The sequence below is a fragment of the Mytilus trossulus genome, chromosome 12 (assembly GCF_036588685.1).
Source record: "Mytilus trossulus isolate FHL-02 chromosome 12, PNRI_Mtr1.1.1.hap1, whole genome shotgun sequence".
Lineage (NCBI taxonomy): Eukaryota > Metazoa > Mollusca > Bivalvia > Mytilida > Mytilidae > Mytilus > Mytilus trossulus.
Genome location: NC_086384.1, coordinates 49,875,482 through 49,900,447, shown reverse-complemented (window position 1 = coordinate 49,900,447; position 24,966 = coordinate 49,875,482). Strand labels below are relative to the sequence as shown.

At 32.5% G+C, this 24,966-nt stretch overlaps 1 protein-coding gene across 3 annotated transcripts in view; it reads left to right on the top strand.

Moving 5' to 3' along the window:
* LOC134693680 (uncharacterized) overlaps positions 1–24,966 on the top strand; it is a 31,389-nt gene that overhangs the window by 3,316 nt on the left and 3,107 nt on the right. The window contains exons 1-8 of one of the 3 annotated variants that reach the window (XM_063554571.1): positions 1,020–1,181; positions 13,011–13,104; positions 14,575–14,727; positions 15,853–15,999; positions 17,020–17,092; positions 17,473–17,697; positions 20,517–20,614; positions 23,745–23,813. In XM_063554571.1, the coding sequence (XP_063410641.1) occupies positions 1,092–1,181; positions 13,011–13,104; positions 14,575–14,727; positions 15,853–15,999; positions 17,020–17,092; positions 17,473–17,697; positions 20,517–20,614; positions 23,745–23,813 (949 nt within the window). In that variant the 5' untranslated portion in view covers positions 1,020–1,091. Of the gene's footprint in view, positions 1–1,017; positions 1,182–13,010; positions 13,105–14,574; positions 14,728–15,852; positions 16,000–17,019; positions 17,093–17,472; positions 17,698–20,516; positions 20,615–23,744; positions 23,814–24,966 lie in introns of those variants that run through there. The other 2 variants (XM_063554572.1, XM_063554573.1) reach the window with 2 other exon arrangements.

Genomic DNA, 24,966 nt, shown 5'->3' with positions numbered 1-24,966 from the left:
ACAGATCTTAAATGCAGCGAGAAATTCCGTCACTCGGAGGTGTCCTTCAGCTGGCCCCTAAAAGTCTACAATAAGTATTTGTTCTTAGAAATAAAACACCTCTCCCTATCCTTTACCACATATTCTCACAAATTATGAACGGTCGATGGCTTAGATGGTCTCTTTGGTCTCTCTTGGTCATAGAGCTCCACGCGTCTTTATATAATTATACTTGGCTTTTAAGTACTTAGCTGTTTGCGTGGCAAGAGAACCGCCGATATTCGGCAAGAAATCTGGGAATCCCCCCTTTTTTTACGATCAATGTATTTGAATGAGGACATGTAGTTGGAACCCCCCTTTTCTGTCCTGGGTTAGGAACCCCCCTTTTTTAAATGGCTGGATCCGTCCCTGGCACATACTATTATCTATTATGGAAAACATATTTATATAGCTATCTCATTTACACAACTACAGGCTACCATCTAGTGCATTCTATCATTATTCATTTAAAATTTGCACAGAATGCAAAAAGAAAAGATTTGGTCATATGAAAAAGTAAAAAAACAGTTAAAGTTAACCAGTAATTATGGTAACATTCGTATGAGGCTACACTAGTTTAAAAAGTTGAGTTTATATGAATTTCACTCCTTTGCAAAAAAACTAACAACAAATAAATTCAAGTATTTTGAAACTATTTCATTTGTGAACCTTTTTAAAATGTTGATACTACAAAGTTAAACATGCAGCCGAAAAGTGTGGTCATATTATATTTATAACTATCAAACTTTATTAAATTTAAGACTGTTTATAAACCTCCCCCTCTTTATACGCACCTGAGTTTTATGCCAAACATATTTAAAATTCCACGTTGAATAAGTTAAGTCATTTTTACAAATTAAAGAAATATTTTAGGTCTTTTAAATCTTGATAAAATTCTTTTGTTGCAATCCGTTGTATATAATTTAATATTATGAAGAAAGTGAACATTAAAATTTCCGTGTTCACTCTTTATCGAGAACATAATGTGAATTAAATGCAACAAAAGTGGTAAATATTATTGTTGCTTGAGGAAATTTAAAATAAAGTTTATTTATAAACGCACGAATTACACAATGTTATTGTTATATTTAAATTGGCATGTTTGCCAAATAATGGAGGAATTCTCAATGTTAAAATCTGGATTTGTTTTGATTCGTTATACGGTAGGTAAAGTGAACATATAAAAAGATACATAAAATGATCCTAGAATAAACATTAAACATTTGTGGATAGTTGTCTCGTTTGGGAGGCATACCACATCTCCGTTTTATCTTAAAACAGATAAAAAGTTAAAGTGTGTTTGATATACTGTGGATTCATTTATTTTCGTGGGTACCAATTTTCGTCGATTATGGAAAAATTGCAAGTTTGTGGATATTTAATTTCGTGGTTTTGCCGAAGTCTCCATACAAGCCTATAAGAAATTTGTTATTCGTTGAACATTTAATTTCGTGGTTCGCCAGTACCCACGAAAGCCACGAAAATTGGTATCCCACGAATTATAATGAATCCACAGTACTTGATTGCAATGAGTTATTTAGTTAGCACTAGCTAATGCTATGAAGATAAGTAAAACTGTCTGATAAAAAATATGACCCTTTTCATTCAATGCACATTTTAAATGCTCCTGTCTATGTTTAATGGTTCTACACTAGTAATTTTGGAGTCCTTTATAGCTGTAATTTTGGGGTCCTTTATAGCTTGCTGTGCGGTGTGAGCCTAGGTTCCGTGTGGAAGACCGTACCTTGACCTATAATGGTTTACTTTTATTAATTGTGACTTGGATTACGAGTTGTCTCATGGGCACTCACACCACATCTGGCTATCTATAGTTTACTTGTTTAAGGTTTATGTACCCTTCTGTAGCCATTTTTGTACGAACTTTTCAAACTTCCATTGTATCAAAACTACATATATAATGAATAATAGGGATAGACCATTTTGTACATATTCCAAGCAGGGGAGTAGCTAGAAAGAAACGAAGTGCAAGCAACTACCTCTTTTATGCAGGAAAATGTTTTTTTTCGGTTTTCGGTCAAAGGACAGTTGATAGAGGAGCTTCATGTAGATAGGACTTATAAAAAATTTATGAATGTAAAACTATTTATAAAGCTTCTGAATAGAGTAAATCATGGTTAATTGAAAACATAAACTACACATTTTTCTGATACAGAATTTACTCGAAATTGTCAAAAATCTGCTCTTCGGGTCTAGGCAGAAACGAACTTCTCTTTTTATTTGTAGGCAATATTCACACTATTCCGATGAATATGCAGTTATGCTAGCGATGATAACCTGTCATTGTTCATTGGTGATCGTACATTTGATTTCAACAGACGTAGTACATAGATCTCCACGGTAGCACTCGCGAGATGTTATAAACCAGTGTACGTGTTCGCCTTTGAGTGACCTCCCAATTGAATTCGTCAAAATTACATACCAGGTCAGTTTCGTATGTCTCTGACAATATTGAGATTTGTTCGTTTGTTATATTTCCTAAAACAGGAGGAAGAAGATACGACACAGAGAAGCGATTTTCTAATAATACCACACGCGACTCCACTCTCCAGTTCCATTATCATAGGCATTCGATTTTCATATGGTCTATAAACGCAAAATATAATGAAAATTTCCAATACTGTTTTGGCGTGTTTGCAGGATGAGTGGCTCTGGTAGTCCGTCGAACACATCGCCATGGCATAATTTCAACGATATCGAAGGGTTCTGATAAATCTCATGCCGATTTATACATCTCATTCCAAACAGATAAACCGTACTCTGTAAACTGTGCTCCGAAACTACATGTGTTAGACTGAGTATAACTAATTCATATCTTGTAAAAGATACCAGTTACACTGTCCGATTTTGTCATGTAGCAGCATGATCTTCAATAAAACTTCTATTCTGAAACCAAATGCCGTTATTTAATGACATTTCATAAATTAAAAAGGTGACAACATATGTGTTTCCTTTAAAATTTAATTTGTAATTTTTTAATTTTGCAATATTTTTTTTTTTGCATGCCGAACCGATGCACACGCAACTGCGTGTTGGCGTATAGGGAGCTACGCGCCTGCCAAGGGAAAGCAAAGCATCATTTTTTACTGTTCCATTGCATTTGATAGAAAAAGAGGACTTTGTGGCAAATAAATCAAGATTTTTATAGAAAATCCACACCCTTTATCCTTGTACTCTCATATTTGGCAATTTGATGACGGATAGATATAGGATATTGCATGCTGTGCTAGCATTGATTTCCTTAAAACAAGTTTATAAATGTAGTTATTGGTTAAAACAATATAAATATGGCCAAAATCAAGTACACCTTTTAGGGTGCGCTCGACTTTAGTGGCTCAGCACGAGGTGTTTTGGAATTTACAGGTTGCTTTGAACTTTTTTGTAAAAAATAAACACTAGCACATCATTGAAAATCAAGTGAGTAATTTATGTTTCAAATTTTAAAACAAAAATCTCTGTATTAAAGGCTGTGGATTTTCTACAAAAATCTTGATTTATTTGCCACAAAGTCCTCTTTTTCTATCAAATGCAATGACACAGTAAAAAATAATGCTTTCCATCAAGTTTCCCCTTGGAATATGTACCAAATGGCCTATCTCTATTATTCATTATATCTGTAGTTTTGATACAATTGAGGTTTGAAAAATTCGTACAAAAATGGCTACAGAAGGGTACATAAACCTTAACTTGTTTAAAGCCTTCTTTCTAACTTTAAAGTGTTTAAAAGTAGTAGGTGTTAACTTCTTGTCGATTTTTAAATTTTAGTAAATAACAATTATTGATCGCGTCACTCTCACTGGTGTACCTTTGATAAATGTATGAGCTTCCTTTACTGTAAGGAGACTCCAAATGGAAAAAAAAAGCAACGTAAATATATCCCCAAACAAAAGGTTATTTAAAATAGTCTCCTAATTAAAACACGCATAGAAATACAATGTGTTCACGAAAATTTCCTATGATTGTTAAAAAGTTAAAAATACAAAAAAAATCTTCATATATATCTAAGAATTTGGAAAAAAATTATTCCATATCTTTACTTCTGTCCCTCTGCTTCTCATTGTTTCATGTTTCGTGGTTCGTTCAGTAGGCAAAAAACGAGAAACATTGAAAAGAATATCAACCTAGAAAACCAAAGACAGAACAACACAATCAAACACTAGGGGTGCATGATACTTCGTACTTTAGAAGGGTTGACAGATTTTACTCAACATGTGCCACCCGTCATAGTTAATTTCTCTTCCTTGTACTTCGTATTTACCCATGTTTAATGTTCAATGATGCCTATTGTTTACATACATTTCTCCGTTACAGTCGTCCGTGATTAATTGAAAGTTTTATCTCCACATTTTTGTCGTTTAAAGTTGTACCCGCCTCTAGTATTGATGTATATTTCAATGAACTTTATGACTTTGCGTTTGTATAAATAGTTTCGTACTTTTAATAAGCTGCCAATGCCAAAATTTTAGGTACCTGATATTAATTGTCTGTTCTGGTTTTATTGCGGTTGCTGTTTTACTGAGATGCACTCGACATCTCTTCCGCGTCTTTGAATACGTAAAATAACAAACGAAAGTAAAACAGGTGCAAACTTTAAATTTGATCTTAAGCAGAACTTAACATTATTTTGTTTTCTGATCTTGAACGCATGTTTTTGTACCTAATGATAATATTAGCATGCAGATAAATGTTTATGGTATTTCGGTAGATGTTTTTGAATTCTCAATGGCCGCTTGTTTGTTTTTATTTTATCCTCGGTGTAGTTTTAAACAAATGTATCCTCGGTGTAAACGTGACCGAACAGTACTAATTAGTTTCTGTGCAAAATATCGTGTTACTGGATAAGAAAGCAGTATCTTAAGTGCAATCTATATAGGTAGATATGAAATATTAATTGGCATGTATCTGTTAACATGTAGACTTGAATTTTTCTCCTATTAGTTTAACAGAAAAAAAGTACATAAACTTAACAAAAATGCATGCTTCTTTAGAAGTTAGATTGCGATTTTTCATGAACAGTGACCCTATTTTTATTTCATTGGTCTATTAAGTATAGGATAAAGCTTATTTATAGAAAAAATAGCGAACTCCTATATTAAAAAAAGCCCCCTTAAATGTCTTATATTGTCTTGAAAAGAGTTAACGAACACTATCAAAGATCATCAGTACAAAGTGTTTTTTTTTTTAATTCTAAAAATAAAAATTAGAACCAAAAATCATTAGGTTATTACATGTAACAGCTGGACAGGAAGGTGCTGACTTTCTAAATTCCGCTTTTCTTGTAATGTTTAACACACTCCCAACTTATGTTTTTTTCCGCACATACCATGTTTTTTTTGTTTTTTTCCCCTAATTCCACATTTTATTTAATATATATATATTTCCCAATATACCACATGTGTATCCCTTATATCCCACGTTCTGACTTTTTTTACACCTTTGTCCATAATCCCAAAAGTTTGTCAACACGGCCAAAACATTATCTGCAGTCTTCAACTTTAGAAAAAATAAAATTCAGATATGACATTTAATATATATGTTGTTTTTGTCGTACTGAGTTCTTTAAGTTGAATTTTGTAAAGGTTTCCTGAATTTTATTGGCTAGTACATATAACTGTATACAGAACATTAAATTCGGTCATAACTATGGCTTCACTATCTGATAATGCAGTGTAAATGAATATTTGACACCATAAAAGTACGAGAAAAGGACGCGCAATGGTCATAATCAATTTAGCGGTACCACATTTAAATAAATGGACATTGCTTTATTGGGTGTTGGATTCTTGACAATTTTTTTCTCTTTACAACAAGCGGAGAGCGGATAATTCATTTATAGGATTGCCTTCATGATTGACCATAGTAATAAATGACCTTTTTTCTGGTCATTTCCAAAGATCGATTTTACTCGGACAATTAAGCTAATGGGGTTGTCTTGGCGAACAGAAATAATTTATAAACCTTATTTGAAGAAATATTCAGACAGTTTTCTATTCCTGTGAGAATTATATTTGGAAAATTTCATCGTCACTAATGATGGAGAAAGAAACTAACAAGGAAACAATTGAGGGGGTGATTTGGGAGGAAGTTAATTTAAGAAAATTTATTTTTGTATTCTATATATTTTTCATGCCATTAGTCTCTATTCTCTTTTCTCACTTTTTTTTTCATTTTTTACTCTATTTTTCCTGTAGATTTGGTCCATTATTCTATATTCTGTACACACCATCCAGATCCCCACAAATTGAAAACAACCAATTGAATTGTTTCAATTTTTTCATGTCGGTGCCTTTTATAGAGTATGAAGTTGTCTATAGTCGCTTACAGTCACTTCAATTGAACTTTGGTGGATATATAGTTGTCTTACTGGCAATCTTATCTCCTCATTTTCATATCATTTAAAACGCGTTTTTTTTTAGATTAACTTTTAAAACTTCGACATGTCTACCTCTGATATAGTTTTTCACCTTGTGTTACATACAGTTCAAAATTATTCATTATAATGAATTACCATATCTTGATGAATATAAATTACGAGTTATCTTAATGAATATAAATTACGAGTTATCTTCACGAAAAATCATACCACAATTATTTATAGAATTAAAGATTGTCAATGATACCAACATTACATCTATGATACCACACTTGTTTTGTCCAGTCAAATTACTATTAAGGCGTCAGTAAAGCCATCATTAATTTAAGCATTCGCTTTAAACAGTTTATTGACCATGACTAAGATTCTATATGTCATGTCGTGACTGATAATACAAGTTAATCTATTTATACCGAGATAACACTACTAAAGTGTTCTTTGTTATAATCAGCCAATTTAGAATTTTTTTTTAGAACATGGCCGAAAAAAAAACACACCGACCTTACCATTCATTGTTGAAGTTATCCTTAGTTAGAAACGGTAGGTCTTTTGTTTCAGCGTGTCTGGTAATTTAAGAAATCTCGAAATAACTTTTGATTCGATTGAAAGCAAATTACAGAGTAAGTTGCCCCCCTTTATGTTTAATTTCTAGTGCATTTTAACCAAATTACATCTTTAATTACAAGAATATGAATAGGAAACGATGCTATTTTCGTGCACAATTATACAACTTGAGCATAATTTTATGACAATTGAATGGGTTTTTTAGTTTTTATTTGGCCTGATTCTAAGTCAGTTTGGCACTTAGTCCACCACTATCATTCATATAAAACAAAGCTTACAAACTACACGAATAAAAATTAGAAGATATGATATGCTTGCCAACGGAACAAATATCAATCAGAGACCAAATGACAAAGAATAAGCAACTAGAAGTCACCGTACGGCTTTCGACAATGAGTAAAAAGCATACTGCATATCAGGCTATAAAAAGGTGTATAGATGTTTAATTTATGATTAGTCTGTACCAATAATTTACTATAATACCTATACCAAACCAATAGACCACTTTCGAGTTCATCGGTCACCGGCAAAATCTCGTCAATTATACACGCCTTTATGACGTCATTTACCAGATAGAGGGGCTCGCCTGTATCCCTGCACTATTTACGTTAATCAAGCGTCTTAGTGATCGAATTTGTGCAGGATAAACTAGAAATAATGGTTGCTCTGTAGGTACTTACTGACATTTCCCTAATGACAGCAGTGTTGATTGTCAATTTTGAGAATTCAATTTGTCGAATAATTCGTACAATATAGAATTATAGTTTTCCAACCACTCGCTCAACATTGGAAGGAAGTGACGACGCCCCTAAACGCACAAATGACGATGATAAAGGCGCGTATAATTGACGAGTTTTTTCTGGTGACGGATGAACTCGAAAGTGGTCTATTGAAACTAAAATTTGCAATTACAAACACGTTTTGCATGATCTCAACATTGACAATTTCAAATCTAAACCTCCTGATTGGTAATGTGTGCTAGTTCCAAATTATCATACAATCCGGCTGGTCACGTTATTACCAGAGACATCAACATTGTCAATAACACTTCCCTGCAAAATTTGGTATCCAAAGGTACGAAATATCGTTAGCCAAAATCCATCAATTGGAAAAACAACTTCAAATTACTGATGGATTCAGTCGAGGATTATTCATGAGAGGCAATGGGATATACGCAACAAAGAAAACGTAGATACTCTTTCAGAATGTATTAAGGTGGTTGATACGAATTCGAATTAAGAAACTTAATGGGTCTATCAATACCAACGTTACGTCAATTTTAAAGACGCAAATGTTGCAAAACACTTGTCCTACCTCCATGAACAATATGTTGTTGTCCCCGCAGATATTGTTTTTGTGTGTAAATATCATTACATCAACTGCTTGACAAATGAATTTGGTATTAACAATTCACTTAGAAACTCAACATATACCATCACGACGCTTATCTAAAAGGAAATCCTGGACAATCATAGGTCTGTTCTATGTTCCTTTGGAATTTCAACCAAAGATGAAGAACTAGATCTTCCATCAGTGTATTGAATACCTACATAAGTGTCCTTACACACAACGGTATATTGCTACACATGTCTTCCAAGAGCATGCTCCACGAAACCTCCTTCTAAATTATTAACATCAGTGTTATCAGCAATCAAAACAGGGCTCCAAAGAAAAGAAACACTCCGATTCAAACAAAACAATTTCTTAAACTGACATTATCAAGATGCTTGATTTCTTGATTGGCAACATATATGTTATGTTTAGGGGACATGTTTTTCAACAGATTGTCGGAATTCCAATGTGGGTATCAATTGTGCCCTTCTTCTTGCCGACTTGTTTCTTTATTAATATGATGCTGACTTCATACAGGAACTTAGGAAGAAAGATAAGAAGTTAGCAACATCCTTTATTTTTACGTTGCGCTATATAGATGATGGTATCTCACTTATAATACCAAATTTGGTGACTATGTTAAAACGATTCTATCCCCTCGAACTGGAGATACAGGATTATACAGATACAGTTAAGTCGGCCTCATATCTAGACTAACATGTAGAAATATACAATGAGGGTCGGTTGAAAACAAAACTTTTCGACAAAAGAGAAGATTTCAGCTTCCCAATTGTGAACTTTCCATTTCTATGTACCAACATTCTAGCAGCGCCTGCATACGGAGTATATATCTCTTAATTGATACGATATTCCCGGACTTGTATTTTCTATCATGATTTTCTTGATAGAGGATTGCTGCTCACTTTGAAGCTATTAAACCAAGAGTTCCAAATGGTGAAGTTGAAATCATCTCTTCGTAAATTTTGCAAACGCCATCACCAGTTGGTTGACCCGTACGGAATAACCGTTTCACAGATGGTATCGGATATGTTCCTTATGTCGAACAATACCTTTCCCTTCTCATGAATGTGACCTACCGAATTAGACTTTTTTCCGGATCTGTAAAGCATAAACATTACGACTAGTGCCACATGTGGAGCAGGATCTGCTTACCCATCCGGAGTACCTGATATCACCCCCAGTTTTTGATGGGGTTTGTGTTGTGTACTTTTTAATTTTCTCTGTTGTGTCTTTTGTACAATTAATTGTCTTCTCTTGTTTTCTTTTTATTTTTAGCCATGGCGTTGTCAGTTTATTTTCAATCTTTGAGTTTGACTATCCCTCTGATATTTTTCGTCCCTATGAAAGAACGAACGCCATCCTTTATATTTTCAGGAGCGCATGCCTTATTTCTCATGTTTATCCTTTTTCATGAGTGTCGCGCTGCGCACTCCTATGTTTTCTTAAATCTATAATTTGTTATTTACCTTTCCTCTTTGTTGATGCGACTTATTATATATATGTTTAACTGTTTAAAATATTGATTTGTTTTTTCTAAATACTAAGGAATTCTATCCGAGGTATAGATCACCTCGATCAGCATGCATGGACAATATTTGCAAGTCCTTCCGAAATTTTGGGTTGTCAATGCTCTTTAATTTTATATTTCAAAGGCATTTTAAAATCAAATTTGGAGCATCATTGACCAATCTTAATAAAACTTGAATTGTTCTCAGATTAAGAATTTTAAAGCGGTTTACAAAGTTTATTCACAAAAGAATACATATTAGACACCATATAGTCATTCTCATATTTGAACTTTTTTTCGGCGTTTGATTTGAACAATTTCAAATATCAAGAATCAGACCTTCAGAATTAAAATGTTGCCAAAAAAATTGTCTTAAATAAGCTCATCATAGATACCAGGATTAAAATTTCATATATACGCCAGACGCGCGTTTCGTCTACAAATAAAGGTAACAGTAGTATACCGCTGTTCGAAATTCATAAATCGATAGAGAAAAAACAATTCCGGGTTACAAACTAAAACTGCAAAGACTCATCAGTGCCGCTCGAATCAAAAAATGTTTAAAAGGCCAAATGCATTACGCAGTTGAAGAGCATTGAGGACGAAACATTCCTAAAAGTTTTGCCAAATACAGCTAAGGTAATCAATATAAGCGAAATTAGTGTAACATTCAATTACAATATTGCACAAAATTACAATGAGCGACACGAACTCCAATAAAACAGTACAAAACACTAATTAAGAAAATCTACTTTATGACTGTGTAACACAAACTCCAACCAAGCAACACAAACCATAACTTAAAGGAAAAACGAAAACACTAGGGACAATCAAGTAAACTTAGAACCATATCAATTCATAACGATCCAGCGACACAAACTCCAACAACGCAATTCAAATCATACATTGAAGGTAAACTGGCAACTCTAAGCACAATCAAGTTTACAAAGCATGAAATCAAAACCTTGTTAAGACTGAGCAACACAAACAAAGCAACATGAGTGAAAATTGCAACACTAGTTTAGCACTAAACAAAAACCTTAAGATTGAGTGATACAAACTCCATCAAAGTAACACATACTATAAATTGATGGGGAAAATGGCAACACTAAGGACAATCAAGTTTACACTAGCACTTAAACAAAATCTTGAATGAAAGCAACACAAAATCATAAATCGAAAGGAAAAAGACAACATAAAAACAACTTTTACAAAGCAACACAAAATCAAAAATGCCATATAAGTTCGTACAACGCAATACATACTCTTACAAAGCAACACAGACTCTTTAAAAGCAACACAGACTCTTACAAAGCAACACAGACTCTTACAAAGCAACACAGACTCTTTAAAAGCAACACAGACTCTTACAAAGCAACACAGACTCTTAACAAAGCAACACAGACTCTTACAAAGCAATACATACTCTTACAAAGCAACACAGACTCTTACAAAGCAACACAGACTCTTTAAAAGCAACACAGACTCTTACAAAGCAATACATACTCTTACAAAGCAACACAGACTCTTACAAAGCAATACATACTCTCACAAAGCAACACAGACTCATTTAGCAACACATGCAGACTCTTATAAAGTCGTCAGTGTTCTTACTCACCTAATTGCACCCGTAAACTATAAATGATTAACCATATTATCTCTAAAAGGTATTATAAAAGATTCTAGGTATTAGACTAGAAATTACGGAAATGGAAAACTGTTATTACATAGAAGCTAAAGTAAAATAAATAATCAAGACATAAACATAACAAAAAATGCTTTTTGCTTGTCTTATTTTCAATTACTTAAGCACAGACGAGACGATCTTAGAACGAAATAATTCAATCTACCGTGTTTACTATGGAATCTTAGACGGCCAGTCATTATATAACTTCTTACATACGGCTAATTCATTCAGTTCCAATCATTAATGTAGACATATTGATTCCCACCTAATTGTATATAGAACATAGATCATTTCTCCAGCAGACGGTTCGATCTGCACGTGTTAATGTTATGATATATGCAACAGACGTTTCGATCAGCTTAAGTGATGACTTAAGTCTTGATTTAGTCTTCTTTTTTCCAGACATTGTAATGTGTAATTTGTCATGTCAAACATTTTATTGTATTTATTATTCAATAACCATAAGTTAAAGTAAAATTGGTTAAATTGGGTTAAAAAATGTTACGTCAAACTGTATAATACAATTTTAAATAAACTAAAGAGTTAAGCTAGTTAAATGAATATGAAGGAAATTTAATTTGACAAAATGTAACAATTTTATGATATTAAATTAAAAGAAAGGTAAAAAAAATAAAATCAAAGATGAAAACTGATTTGTAGCAACGTAATTACACACACGAGGGGCTGGATGGGTATCCTTTATCTTTTTTATTATCATTTTTCTCTGATCATTAGAACTAATTAAGCACATAATCATTTTCTTTTTTATTTTATCTTACTTAATTTGCTCTATTCCTGATGTTTTAGACAGTTTTTATATTTTGCACTTGTTGTCCATTATGATTTATTCTTCTGTTTACCCAAACAAGAACCTCATGTAACCGATATTGAAGTTAAACCGCCAACGAAATTAACAGAAAGTAAAATAACAAAAATACAGAACTCAATAGAATATTCAAAACGGAAAGTCACTAACCTAATGATAAATTCTTCTGTTTAGTTTGTATATTGAAAGTGATAAAAGAAATAGTCTTCTGGGATTAAGTATAGGTATCTTGACATTTAACAAAAGTCATATGACAGGATCCTATCTGATTTTGAATTTTTGCTAAACATCTTACTAAGTTTCTGTCGCTTTAATATGTTCTATAATAAATACCTCCGTAACATTAATCGGTCGCTGTAAAATAGGGGCAAAAGATACCAGAGGGTAATTCAAATTCATAAATCGAAAGTAATTATGTTTTGTCTGATTTTTGTTTTCCGTCACATTTGTTTACTTTCTTCCGATTTGTCTTTGATTTTTGTTTTCTTTCAAATTTGTTTATTTTCTTCTGTTTTGTCAATGTTTTTAGTTTTCCTCCATATTTGTTCAATTTCTTCTGTTTTGCTTGTACGAATTATGCATGAAGGTTCAAAAATCTTCTTAATTGTTTTTTTTTGTTAATATGAATTATGCCTTACGATTATTACATGATTTTTAATTGCAGATTCTATTACAAATCGGTACTTGTGCGATGGTAAAACATTACAATACTTCAACAGGGAGGTCAGTTTTGTGTGAATCTGTCAAATGTCAAGGAGGTTTGTATAACCAAGTTTTACTTATACTGGTTTATTTTGCAAATTGTGACTTGTATGGAGAGGTGTCTCAATGGCACTCATACCCCATTTTTGTTTATCTTTTAGGCCAGTTTTTTGAAGCCTTTGTAATTGTTTTAATTTGAATATATTTAAATTGTTCAATACAATAAAACAGGTAAATGTATTGTCATCAACGATTAGCTTCAACAATCTATATATATAAAAAGAAAGAATATGTGACAAATTGTTTCTTTTACTCGAGCTACTAATCTTATTTTTCTTCACTATTTTTAAAACTGTACGTATTCATATTAATGGATATCAAATTTTCAATATCAAATATTTATTGTACATTAAAAATAGCACTGATCGTGTGTAAAAACATCTAATAATGACATATTGATGAACAAAGTTTCTCTATGATAAATGATACATAGCTAAAATACTTTTAAATATATAGACGATTTGCATGATAATTAAATAGACGTCTATAGAATTACTTTGATGCGGTCATGTGACGGTAAGAATAACCTTGATGAGGTCATGTGACGTCTAGCATAACTTTGATGCGGTCATGTCTTAGTGTCAGTGTGTAAGTTTCAGAATAGAGAAGACTGGCAAAAATTGATAAACAGACACAATAATGAAGGCAAAAGAGGATAATGTAGTTCTAAATTTAAAAAAAAAGAAATAATGGTCAAAAAAAGTAAAATCACAAAAATACTGAACTTAGAGGAAAATCAATTCAGAAAGTCCATAATCACATGGCAACATCAAATTACAAAACGTATCAAACACGAATGGGCAAGAACTGTCATATTCCTGACTTGGTACAGGCATTTTCAAATGTAGAAAATGTTGGATTAAACCTGGTTTTATGGTGCTAATCCTCTCACTTTAATGACAGTCTCACCAAATTCCGTTATATTTATATTGATGCGTTAAATAAACAGACACAATAAATAAAATAGTCAAAATATGGGTACATCAGTCATCATCGTATCACAATTTTAAAAGGAACAATTTGACAGAATACAAAAACATCCAAATGATTAAAAATAGAGACAATGGTTTAAAAAATTGAAGAATGTAGACACAGGACCCCTCCTTCGGGTAACAAACTAAGACCGATTGTCACTTTAAAAATTGGATAAAACTCTTTCACAACAAAATGATTTGAATTATACTTAAAATTAATCATATAAAATGAACTATGATTGAGTAAAATGAAAGGTAACCAATACAAAAGTACATAATAATGATAAAATTGAATTCGCAAATCATTAAGAAATATAAACTCATAATCGATACCAGAAATTGTTTACACCAGACATTCATCTATAACAGACTTTTTACAGATGCTTGAATAAAATAAGTCCAAATAAAGGACCTACATTCCTGACGGGAAAACATTTAATACAATTTAGTAGGCTTCAATATAAATATGAAAGAAGTTATAATTTTTTTCAGCACTTGAATTTTGCCACGTGAACTACACAAGAGATATTTGTAATCCGTGTCCACTAGGCTCGTATATGGTAGATACGATTGATTCACGATATTTTGAAAATGACAGATCTGTTTTCAAATGTGTTGACAGTATGCATTGGTCCTGTCCGCCAGGTAAATTAAACACTTAAAGATTGATCTGTTTTCAAAAGTGTCGACATGTTCTATTGGTCTTGCTTTCATGAGTGGTCGATATGTTTTCAAATTTGACTATCATTTTTGGAGGCTTACATTTCATGTAGACAGAACCCAAAAAGTTCTATCTGTTTTCAAATATGTCAACAGGTATGAAGGTTAAACTACAGTAAACCATGGTATTGTCCTCCTGGTATGTAGAACATTAAGTAAGCAATATGTTTCCAAATATCACAAATTGGTTTTGTTCAGTGTTTCCAGTTAAACAATGTAAATGTAGATCTGTGTTTTAATAAATCAATCGTTGATCTAGGTTAAAACTGTAAATATAAAAAAAGAAGATGTGGTATGATTGCCAATGAGACAACTATCCACAAAAGACCAAAATGACACAGACATTAATAACTGTAGGTAACCATACGGCCTTCAACAATGAGTAAAACCCATAATACATAATCGGCTATAAAAGGCCCCGATAAGACAATGTAAAACAATTCAAACGAGAAAACTAACGGCCTGATTTATGTAAAAAATGAACGAAAAACAAATATGTAACACATAAACAAACGACAAGCATGTAATGAATACCTCCTCAAATTTCAATTATGTCGAATGTACTATTGCTATTCCTTTTGAATAATGACGCCAGACATAGTCCATATCTTCATGGTGACACAACAACTTAATTGATGGAAGACAATAAAGAATAGTGCCCCTGAGGTTTAGCCAGAAACGTATTAAGATCCAGAAAATCGCACGTTGATGATAAAAAATATATCCACAAGTTGGTGTATAACCAAAAAACACATGATCATGTCGACTTTGACTGATGTATTTTGACCTTAATGTTTCTTTATTTTTTATGGAAAAATCATGTTATAATTATTGTTCAAACCAAGGCTCATACTGTTGAGCTGATCATATAAATCTCATGGACTAACAGTCTACCAGTCGTAGTATCGCCCTAATTCTAGTAAATGATGCATAAGCAACTAAAGTCTTATATTTTACTCATATGCTTCGGAAGGGTACACAGTAACAGATGATAATACAAGTACATAATGTTAAACCACGTGACAATGTCTCTTGTTTACCTTATTCTAGAGGCAGAGATGGTTTATGGTAAAATAACAGATACCCATCAGCCTCCATGTGAATGTGATAGGTCAAGAGGGTATTATGGGTCAAACTTTTATAATTGTGAATTAGTAGAGGAACCATGTGGAAAAGGATTAGAATTATCTATTCGTGGTAAGTAGTATTACTAGTCCCTCATATGATAGGATTAAAATTATCTATTCGCGGTGAGTAGTTACTAGTGCCTTATATGATATATGGTTAAGCAATCAACAATCAACCAATAAAGGAGAGGAATTTGTAAATGTGACTAGTGAGATCACCCCCAGTTTTTGGTTGGGTTCGTGTTGTTAAGTCAATTTAGTTTTCTATATTGCGTCTTGTGTACTATCATTTGCTGCTGGTCCTTTTCTTTTTATCCATGCCATGCCAGTTTGTTCATGTTATTTCCGAGCTATAAGTTTCACTGTCCCTCTGATATTTTTCGTCTCTCTTTGTTTTCCTATCCATGTATTGCATTGATGTACGTTTTTATTCATCTGTTTCTAAATAAAAATATTGTTTACACTAACAACAAACAATGTATGGTACGTTTGACCAACAGAAGAAATTGCAAAAGCCATATTGCAAATGATTTTCAGAATTCCTTTTTTGTCTGTTCTCTTAATACGTCTTATAATTGACTTACAACATTTGAACATAGGTAAACTTCTGTCGCCTTGTTCTTCCATAACGTGTTATCTTTCCAGTTTATTATTTTTAGTAATCTCCGTTCTGTATGTTATATCAATCTAATAGATTTGACATGCGACAAAACCAGGTTCAACCCACCATTTTTTCATAACATGCCCTGTACCAAATCGGTTTTTTTGTCTCTGTTTTGTCGTAGTTCTCTTATATTTGACACGATTGCCTCAGTTTTAGTTTGTAACCTGGATTTATTATTTTCTCTATCGATTTATGAATTTTGAAAAGCGGTATACTATGTTGTTGTCTTTATTTGATAGTATTTGTGATTATCATAAACTGAATTTCTTTTAGTGGTTTATATCAATCCTTTTCATTAAACCTTGAGATGTGTGGGATATTGTTTATTGTACCATGTACATGTATATCAACAAATAAATACAAACTGTCTATAAATTCTAAAAGGTCCCTTAATTCAGGTCATTATTACTTTAATTTTTATTGAAGGAAACTGTGTGCCTTGTCCGTATGGTACTTTCAAAAGAACTAAAAGCTTTGAACTTTGTATCAAGAAAACAAAGTAAGTTAACATATTTTTTAAGACTATTTTGAAGATAATATGGTTCTATAAATTTGCCACGATGTTTTCAATGCATTTTTTTTTTTTTTTATTGAACTTCAACAGGAACGCCCCAAAAGCAGAAAAGTTAAATGCATGGATTTCTAAATTATTGAGGTGATATATAACCAAAAGGAAGCGGGGAATGTATTAAAACTTGTAAAGAAAAGTATGTACAATGGGTTATAAAAAGATACCAAAAACAGACATGTTCAGTCTATGTGAGGTGTAACAATAGACAAATAAAATAATAATGCATTAGAATCAGTTTTGTTAAAGATCATGTATTTTGAAATTATTTGTAGTCGTTATGAAATGATATGTGTATTTTCTATTTGTAGTTGTACATCGTTCAACAGATACGCAATAAGCCTAGGGAGTACTCATTCAGATGCAATTTGTGGGCCTTTAATGCGCATTACAGCTTCAACCGAAAAGGGTCATAAACATTATTCAAACAATGACTATGAAAAGTCCACAGTTGATGTGCATTCAATCCCATACAAGTCCAAAACTAGTGATGAAATATCAAATATTTTTACTAAAAGAAATATTTTTCTTATTATGTAAGTCTATATTTATGTTTTATTGAGGTCATATATCCCAAATGCACCAATAACTTCGCCTAGTTCACATCCTCATTAGTTGCTCACGGTAAATGTATTCTGGAGAAAAGATATTCAAACTTGAAAACCAAAAGACAATGCCACGGCAAAAATATTAATCTTCAGTACACAAACCACAATATAAAAAATTGAAGACTGAACAATGCGTTTCTAACAAAAACAAACAGAGTGATCTCAGATTTTCAGGAAGGGTCAATCAGAGAGTCATGCTCCATATATGTGGCATCCGTCGTGTTGATCATGAAATTATCCAGTACTATTAATTTGAAAAGGAAATTGAAAGTTTCAACATGATGGTAAGAACGTTGCATTTTATTTTGCATTAAAAATTACCAATGTAACTATTACTTTCTGCTAACGCAGTAAAGACAATAGATGTATACCGTGGTTCAAAAGTCCAAAATCGATTGAGAGAAAACAAAGCTTGGTTAAAAGGGATTTAAAGTATGAATTGTTTTGTACTTAAAATGATAAATCCACTCAAATGAGGAGAATTTATGTAAATATAGATTTACATTAGTATGTCTCTTGTGGTAAGGATATCAAGAGAGGGAAGATACCTGAGGGATAATCAAATAAAGGCAACAATAGTATACCGCTGTCATTAATTGACTAAGAGAAAATAAATCCGGATTACAAACTAAAACCTTAACCACATCAACTATAAGAGGAAAACAGCGAAACAATACAAACGCTGAAGTGCAAAACTCGTAAGTTAAGGGAGAAGTCGGCGAACCAATGACAAGAATAGAAAAACGAGGTAAAAAAACTTCATAGAAAACTTAAGACCTATATCCTGAATTCCATCAAATATTGGCGGTGATCTCATATGCACTTACAATCTGTCCTTGCCCTTCATGCACTGTCTCATGAGTACAGTAATACATATACTAATTTCAAATAAAAAAAGTTTAAGATCTACAGAAAATCAAAAAATATCTCTGACATAATTATGAAACATAATAACGACAAGAAAAACTCTCAAAAGATTTCCAGACCCCTCAATATAAAATTGTCCATATTTTGAATTAGAGCCGATGGAATTTTCTATAATTTGATATCATTTGTTTTAAAAGTAGTACAACATAATGTAAAAGTTTTATTGAGGGAGCACAGGTGCAAATTTTTTTTTCCTTTTTATTTATTGTCTAACAAAATGCATTATAATTTTGGTCTCGGACCATATAAGACTTATAAGCTACAAATTTAATATGAAGACTTGTGTGTTCAAAATTACTTAAACGGTACACGTATAAATAAAGATTTGGAATGAAAAGAAAAAAACAAACAAGTAATGTTATATTTACCAAAAAGACACCAAAAGTAAATCAGAAAACTATAATTTACTTAACTCCGAGGAGAACTAAAAAGAGATAGATCCTATTCGAATGACAAAATCAAACAAAAGACACAGTTCAGCAAATAGTTGAAATTTCATCTTATGTTTGAGTTCTTCCAGTTGGTGTGCGTAGTTATTTGTACTCGATAAATGGACAATTGTCAGACCTTTTTACCCAATCCAAAGGAATATCAGTTCTAGACATTAGAATCGAAAGTCGTTATGATTCTTTCCACTTTTAACCTTTCTCTCGTTTTTCAATCTTTCGCCTCTTTTTTTACATCGATTTAGAAGTAAAGAGTAACGATATGATTGCCAACCATCCATCGGAGTGTTAATGCCGAAGAAAGTGACGTTATTAAACATCATTGTGAGCGCACAATCCACTAACCATTGATAATGAAATATAAGCACAAAATAAGAAAATTCAGTTAAAAACCACTTCTTGAAATTATTGCCAATGAGACAACTATGTATCAGAGATTTAAGGATGTTTGCTCCTCGATTTTTTTAATTTTGTCAGATTTTCGGAATAATCTGGTTTTATCCATGTATGGAATTTCTCGCTACATTGAAGACCTGTTGGTGACCTTCTGCTGTTGTGTTTTTTTTATTTTGGTCGGGTTGTTGTCTCTTTGACACATTCCCCATTTCCATTCTCAATTTTATTGCCATGAAAACAAATGGCCCTCTTACCTCAACTTTTCTTTTCTACTTATATTACATAAAGTTAATAAAGGCAATATTTCAAAATTTTATAAAATCTTTGATATTTTTTCATAGCTGTTGTAACAGAGTAGCAAACCTCCCTGAATATCACCATATGACCTCGAATAATGAGAAAAACCCAATACCGTTACACCTGATATAAAAGGTCGAACAAGAAAATTGAGAAAAAAATCAAGGGAGGAAAAACAACTGTCTAATTATAGCCATACAAGTCAGGCAAAAATAAATATGAAGGAAAACAACACAATTACAGGTTTATGACCTTGGACGGACATATGCAAACAGTGACGTGGCTAACCTTCGATGGTGGAATATAACCACAACATAAGTACAATCAGTTGCAAGTCACTCAACTCGATAAATCGGCAAGAAGAACAAATTATGTAAATAACTGGTTTCGTTTGAGACGGACTACAATAAATCGATAGTCAACACGAACAAACAATACTATGACAAAATTGAAAAAACATAAAAACAAACACATTCTACGAAATACAACATAGAAAACTGAACACGGCTCAAAATTAAACCCCACTAAAACTCGACGATCATCTGAAGAAGACATGAAGTAAACAAATGAAAATTTAGTAGAAGCGCAGAATTTAAAACATTTGCATATAGACTTCTTGTATGGTATTTATATTAATATAACCTTTTTTAGTTCAATATGTCTACCTTGTTTTATCTTCAGTATCATTATTCCTGCTGTGATATTAGTTATTGTTGGACCTATAGCGATAGGATTTTGTATCAAGAACAAATATTCTGTTCACATTAAATGTTGCATGGGTGAGTACTTTTTACAATTGAAATAACACCTGAATGTTAAATACATTTTGATATAAAATGATCTATATAAAATTTATAGATACGGATATTGAGCTATTGTTAATACCATTATGGTCGTATCTCAGTGTATCCAATTGCCTATTGTAGAAAGGAAGTGAGCATCTGGTATCTTATGCTTTATTGTTCATCATATTGCAATATTACAGTAAATTGAAGGGTCTCCATCTCTGTGATATTTAAAAGTTTGCACCTGTCATAAGTTAGGAATCTGATGTACAGTAGTTGTTGTATGTTTATGTAATATAAACGTGTTTCTCGTTTCTCGTTTTGTTTTATAGATTAGACCGTTGGTTTTCCCGTTCGAATGGTTTTACACTAGTAATTTTGGGGTCCTTTATAGCTTGTTGTTCGGTGTGAGCCAAGGCTCCGTGTTGAAGGTCGTACTTTAACCTATAATGGTTTACTTTTTAAATTGTTATTTGGATGGAGAGTTGTCTCATTGGCACTCACACCACATCTTCCTATATCTATTTGATACTATATGTCATAATCGACTTCGTATCACGTGTAAAAGCCTGAAAAATAATAATCTATAATATTAAACGAGAAGATCTTATTTTGTGTGTCGCTTCTCTTCCTTCCACAATGTATTAAACATCATGGCTCTGTGTTCTATGGGTAACATGCATAGTCGCATTTGTAATCCATTCTGATGATTATTCAGATTGAGTTGTTTTGGGAGAAAAACGACAAAATAGTTGTCCGAATATTATTTCCGTCATCAGACTGAATTTTAATCATAGATAAGACTTCAGGTTTTATCTTTACACAGCCACAAAAACAACCAATCATTTGATAGATTACAAAAATAAATAAGCCAAACAGAGCGTTCTCCATATCATGGTTTATAGAACCCAAGATCCACAACTATTATACCATTTTAGAGGCAATTATTTTTCGCGTTTATCCACATGTAAACTACGATTATACTAATATAGTGACTCTCTGTAGTCTGTCTACTGCTTTCTTTTAAATGTTTACTCTCTAAGGGGTCATACTAGTTGCATAAATATTGAAATAAGTAAAACACGTGGAAACAAGAATGTGTCCATAGTATACGGATGCCACATCGGCACTTACATTTGCTATATTCAGTGGAACGTGAAATTGGGTAAAATCTCTAATTTGGCATTACAATTAGAAAGATCATATCAGAACATATATACTAAGTTTCGAGTTGATTAGACTTCAACTTCATCAAAAACTACCTAGACAAAAACTTTAATCTGAAGCGGGACAGACGGACGGACGAACGAACAGACGGACGCACGGACTAGAAAACATAATGTCCATAAATGGGGCATAAAAAAATTATTGTTGAAAGTGAAAGTAGTGATTTTGTCAAAATGAAAGTACGGTAGAGAATTGAGGGAGGCAGGACTTTTAGGGACGTCGGGATTGGGTGTTTTTAAGCTCGGGATTTCGGGATTGATACTCACGGGATCATGAAATATTTGTTTTCGAATTTCGGGATGCCGGAATATGAATTTCGTTAAAATACGCACCTGGAGATTTTATGTTTTTAAGCCCAAGATTTCGGGATTAGGACCCCTCCGACCACTCATCAAATTAGCCTTAGTTATTTGTACAAGATTCAAATCCAACAATTGGTATGTTAATAGGGCTCTCAAAAGGGAAAACACTCACGGATTGTCTTAAAAGCATATTTTATTAGTGTATTTATGGTCTATAAGCAGTTTCATTTATTTCATGTTTGAAGCGGTGCAAATTTTTAATTTAATTTGACTTTTACCAAAAAATTCATTGTAGCAAAGGGGACGAATAAAGTGGAACAAACAAGCACCCAACAATTATTTTGAAACATTGTAATTTGCAAAATCACCAGTGTGCCGCCATTATTATGATAAGTCCACTTAAAAATAGACTATCATGGATGGAACAAAATGATGATTTGATGATGACAAACACGAGAGGGACTGGATGAGCATCTATAGCAATTCATGTGTCTTTCTTGAACTTCTTTATTATTATATTTAGAAAATCTTGTCTCTATCAAGACAAAATCTGTGTTTGATGTCAAGGGAAGTGAGATGTTCTGACAGCGTAACATGTCCCAAACCATTTGAAACATTATAGCAATTGACCATTTCCTAGTGGTCTTTGTAGATCTTGTGCAGTAAATCATTCATTCCTTTTTTCATTAGAGGGCAAACATCGCGTTTATTGAATAAACGTCTCTTTGTGCACAATGTGGTTCGATATTGGCATCTACTTACCGTATGAATGTGTTCAGAATGATATAAAATTGAGAATGGAAATGCAGAATAATGTCAAACAGGCAATAAACAACCCTACCAAAGAGCAGACAACATAAATGTTTTGCAAGGTCATGTCATTGAATATATTGCGAAAAATAATCCACGTCCACAATTGAATCAACAGTAACGCTCCATTTTTTCGACGAAGTTGTCAATTTTTTACTTTACTTTTGGGCAAACCAGTAAAGCCGAAAATCAAAAATTCTACATAATTCAAACGAGAAAAATAATGCTTTTTTATATATATATATTAACACAATTCACGATAAAACATATGAAACAGACATTAAAACGGAACAGCAACTGCACCCCGGGCTCCTGAAGGCACATAAAGAATGTGGCGGTGTTTTACATGTTTGTGAGCGCATATTATTACATTGGATGCAATGAATTACATTAATTTCCAAGTTAAATAAAAATCGATAATTTAAAAAATTTACCTTTACCTGTGTCAGTGGTGAAAGATCAAACCATAAAAGCAAATTGTTAAGATCAGGTGCAATTCATTTGTTTAACTTTTGTTTTTGTTTATCGGATTTAAAAAAAAGTATTTTCCTGGCGGGATGGGGGATATTCAAAATTTGTCTAGACGAAAACTTTATTAAATATCAGACATTTTCTTAGATATAGAAAGTTTGTCTGGTAATTAATTTTCCAGTAGTTGTTCCATGGAAGGTATTCAACGGTATGCAATTTAGCAAATGTCATAGGAACAACATTAAACTGTTGTTTCTTGCATCGGATAATGAAACAATAAATAAAGGTTGACATAAATAATTAATATTTTACAGAAATCAATAGGAAGAGTGGCAGATCTAGTAGAAAAACATACGATATTCCTCTAAAAGACCAGGATAAAGGTCAGTTTCTCTATCAAATTAAACCCAGCTGATTGATATAATGGTCAGTATGGAGCAATTACTATGGACTGTGGTCAGTAAGGTCAGTTATCCGTTTCTCTATCAAATTAAACCCAGCTGATTAATATAATGGTCAGTATGGAGAAATTACTATGAACAGTGGTCAGTAAGGAAGCAATTACAACAGACTTCTACTTAATTGACTTTGTTGACCGCTTTCAATCTTCCATCGATATCGTTTGGGTCATTGATCTGTTATTGTCCATGACGTTTATGAATACCACGTAAAGAAATACTAAGTATATATTTACCTTTATTGGGAATTGATATATGATCAATATAAGTGGGTATTTTTAATGATCTGTGTTTGCCAAAGAACATGATGCAAAAATTCCCTTAGATAAAACAAGCAATTTAAAAAACGGTATCGGAATAAAAATACCATTTACAACAACATCATTAGTTTAACAAGCATTTGCAACGCATAATTGGCGGTTTGTTTTTTTACGGTGGGAAAGTTTCAAGTTCAGAGTTTTTTCTTGAAGGTTAATTTAGATAACGCTACCGAACATAGAATTTATATTTCTGGGTAAATACTATATTTAATAAATAACAGTACCTGCAGAAAATGAGCATTATCGTTGAGAGGGTATATGTCGAAAAGATGCATTTTACAATTGGAGCAGTATAATCATATAACAATGACCATTTTCCTGACTTGGTACAGGACATTTTTATAAAAAAAAATGGTGGGTTGAACTTTGTTTTGTGGCATGCAAAACCTCCTGCTTTTATGGCAATGTTAAATCTGACATTAAAATGACAACATTACATGATGGGACTAAAATCAAATAAATGGGAGAACATATGGGACAGAGAAACACACACGAATTATAGATAACAAAAGGTGCCAGGTATAAAATGTAATACAGCAGACGCGCGCTTCGTCCACAAAAGACAGGTGATTAGTGTTACTGGTGACTTGTTGATACAATTATAAATATCCTTTAGCAAGAAAATAAAACCCATGCTGGATATTCTTTTTGATAAAACAAAGGTTAGTTCTGTTAGCCTATCACATACAGTGTATTTCCATTTAAATTAACTCACGATTACCCTTGGAATAATATCTTCTTTTTAAGGAAAATGACTT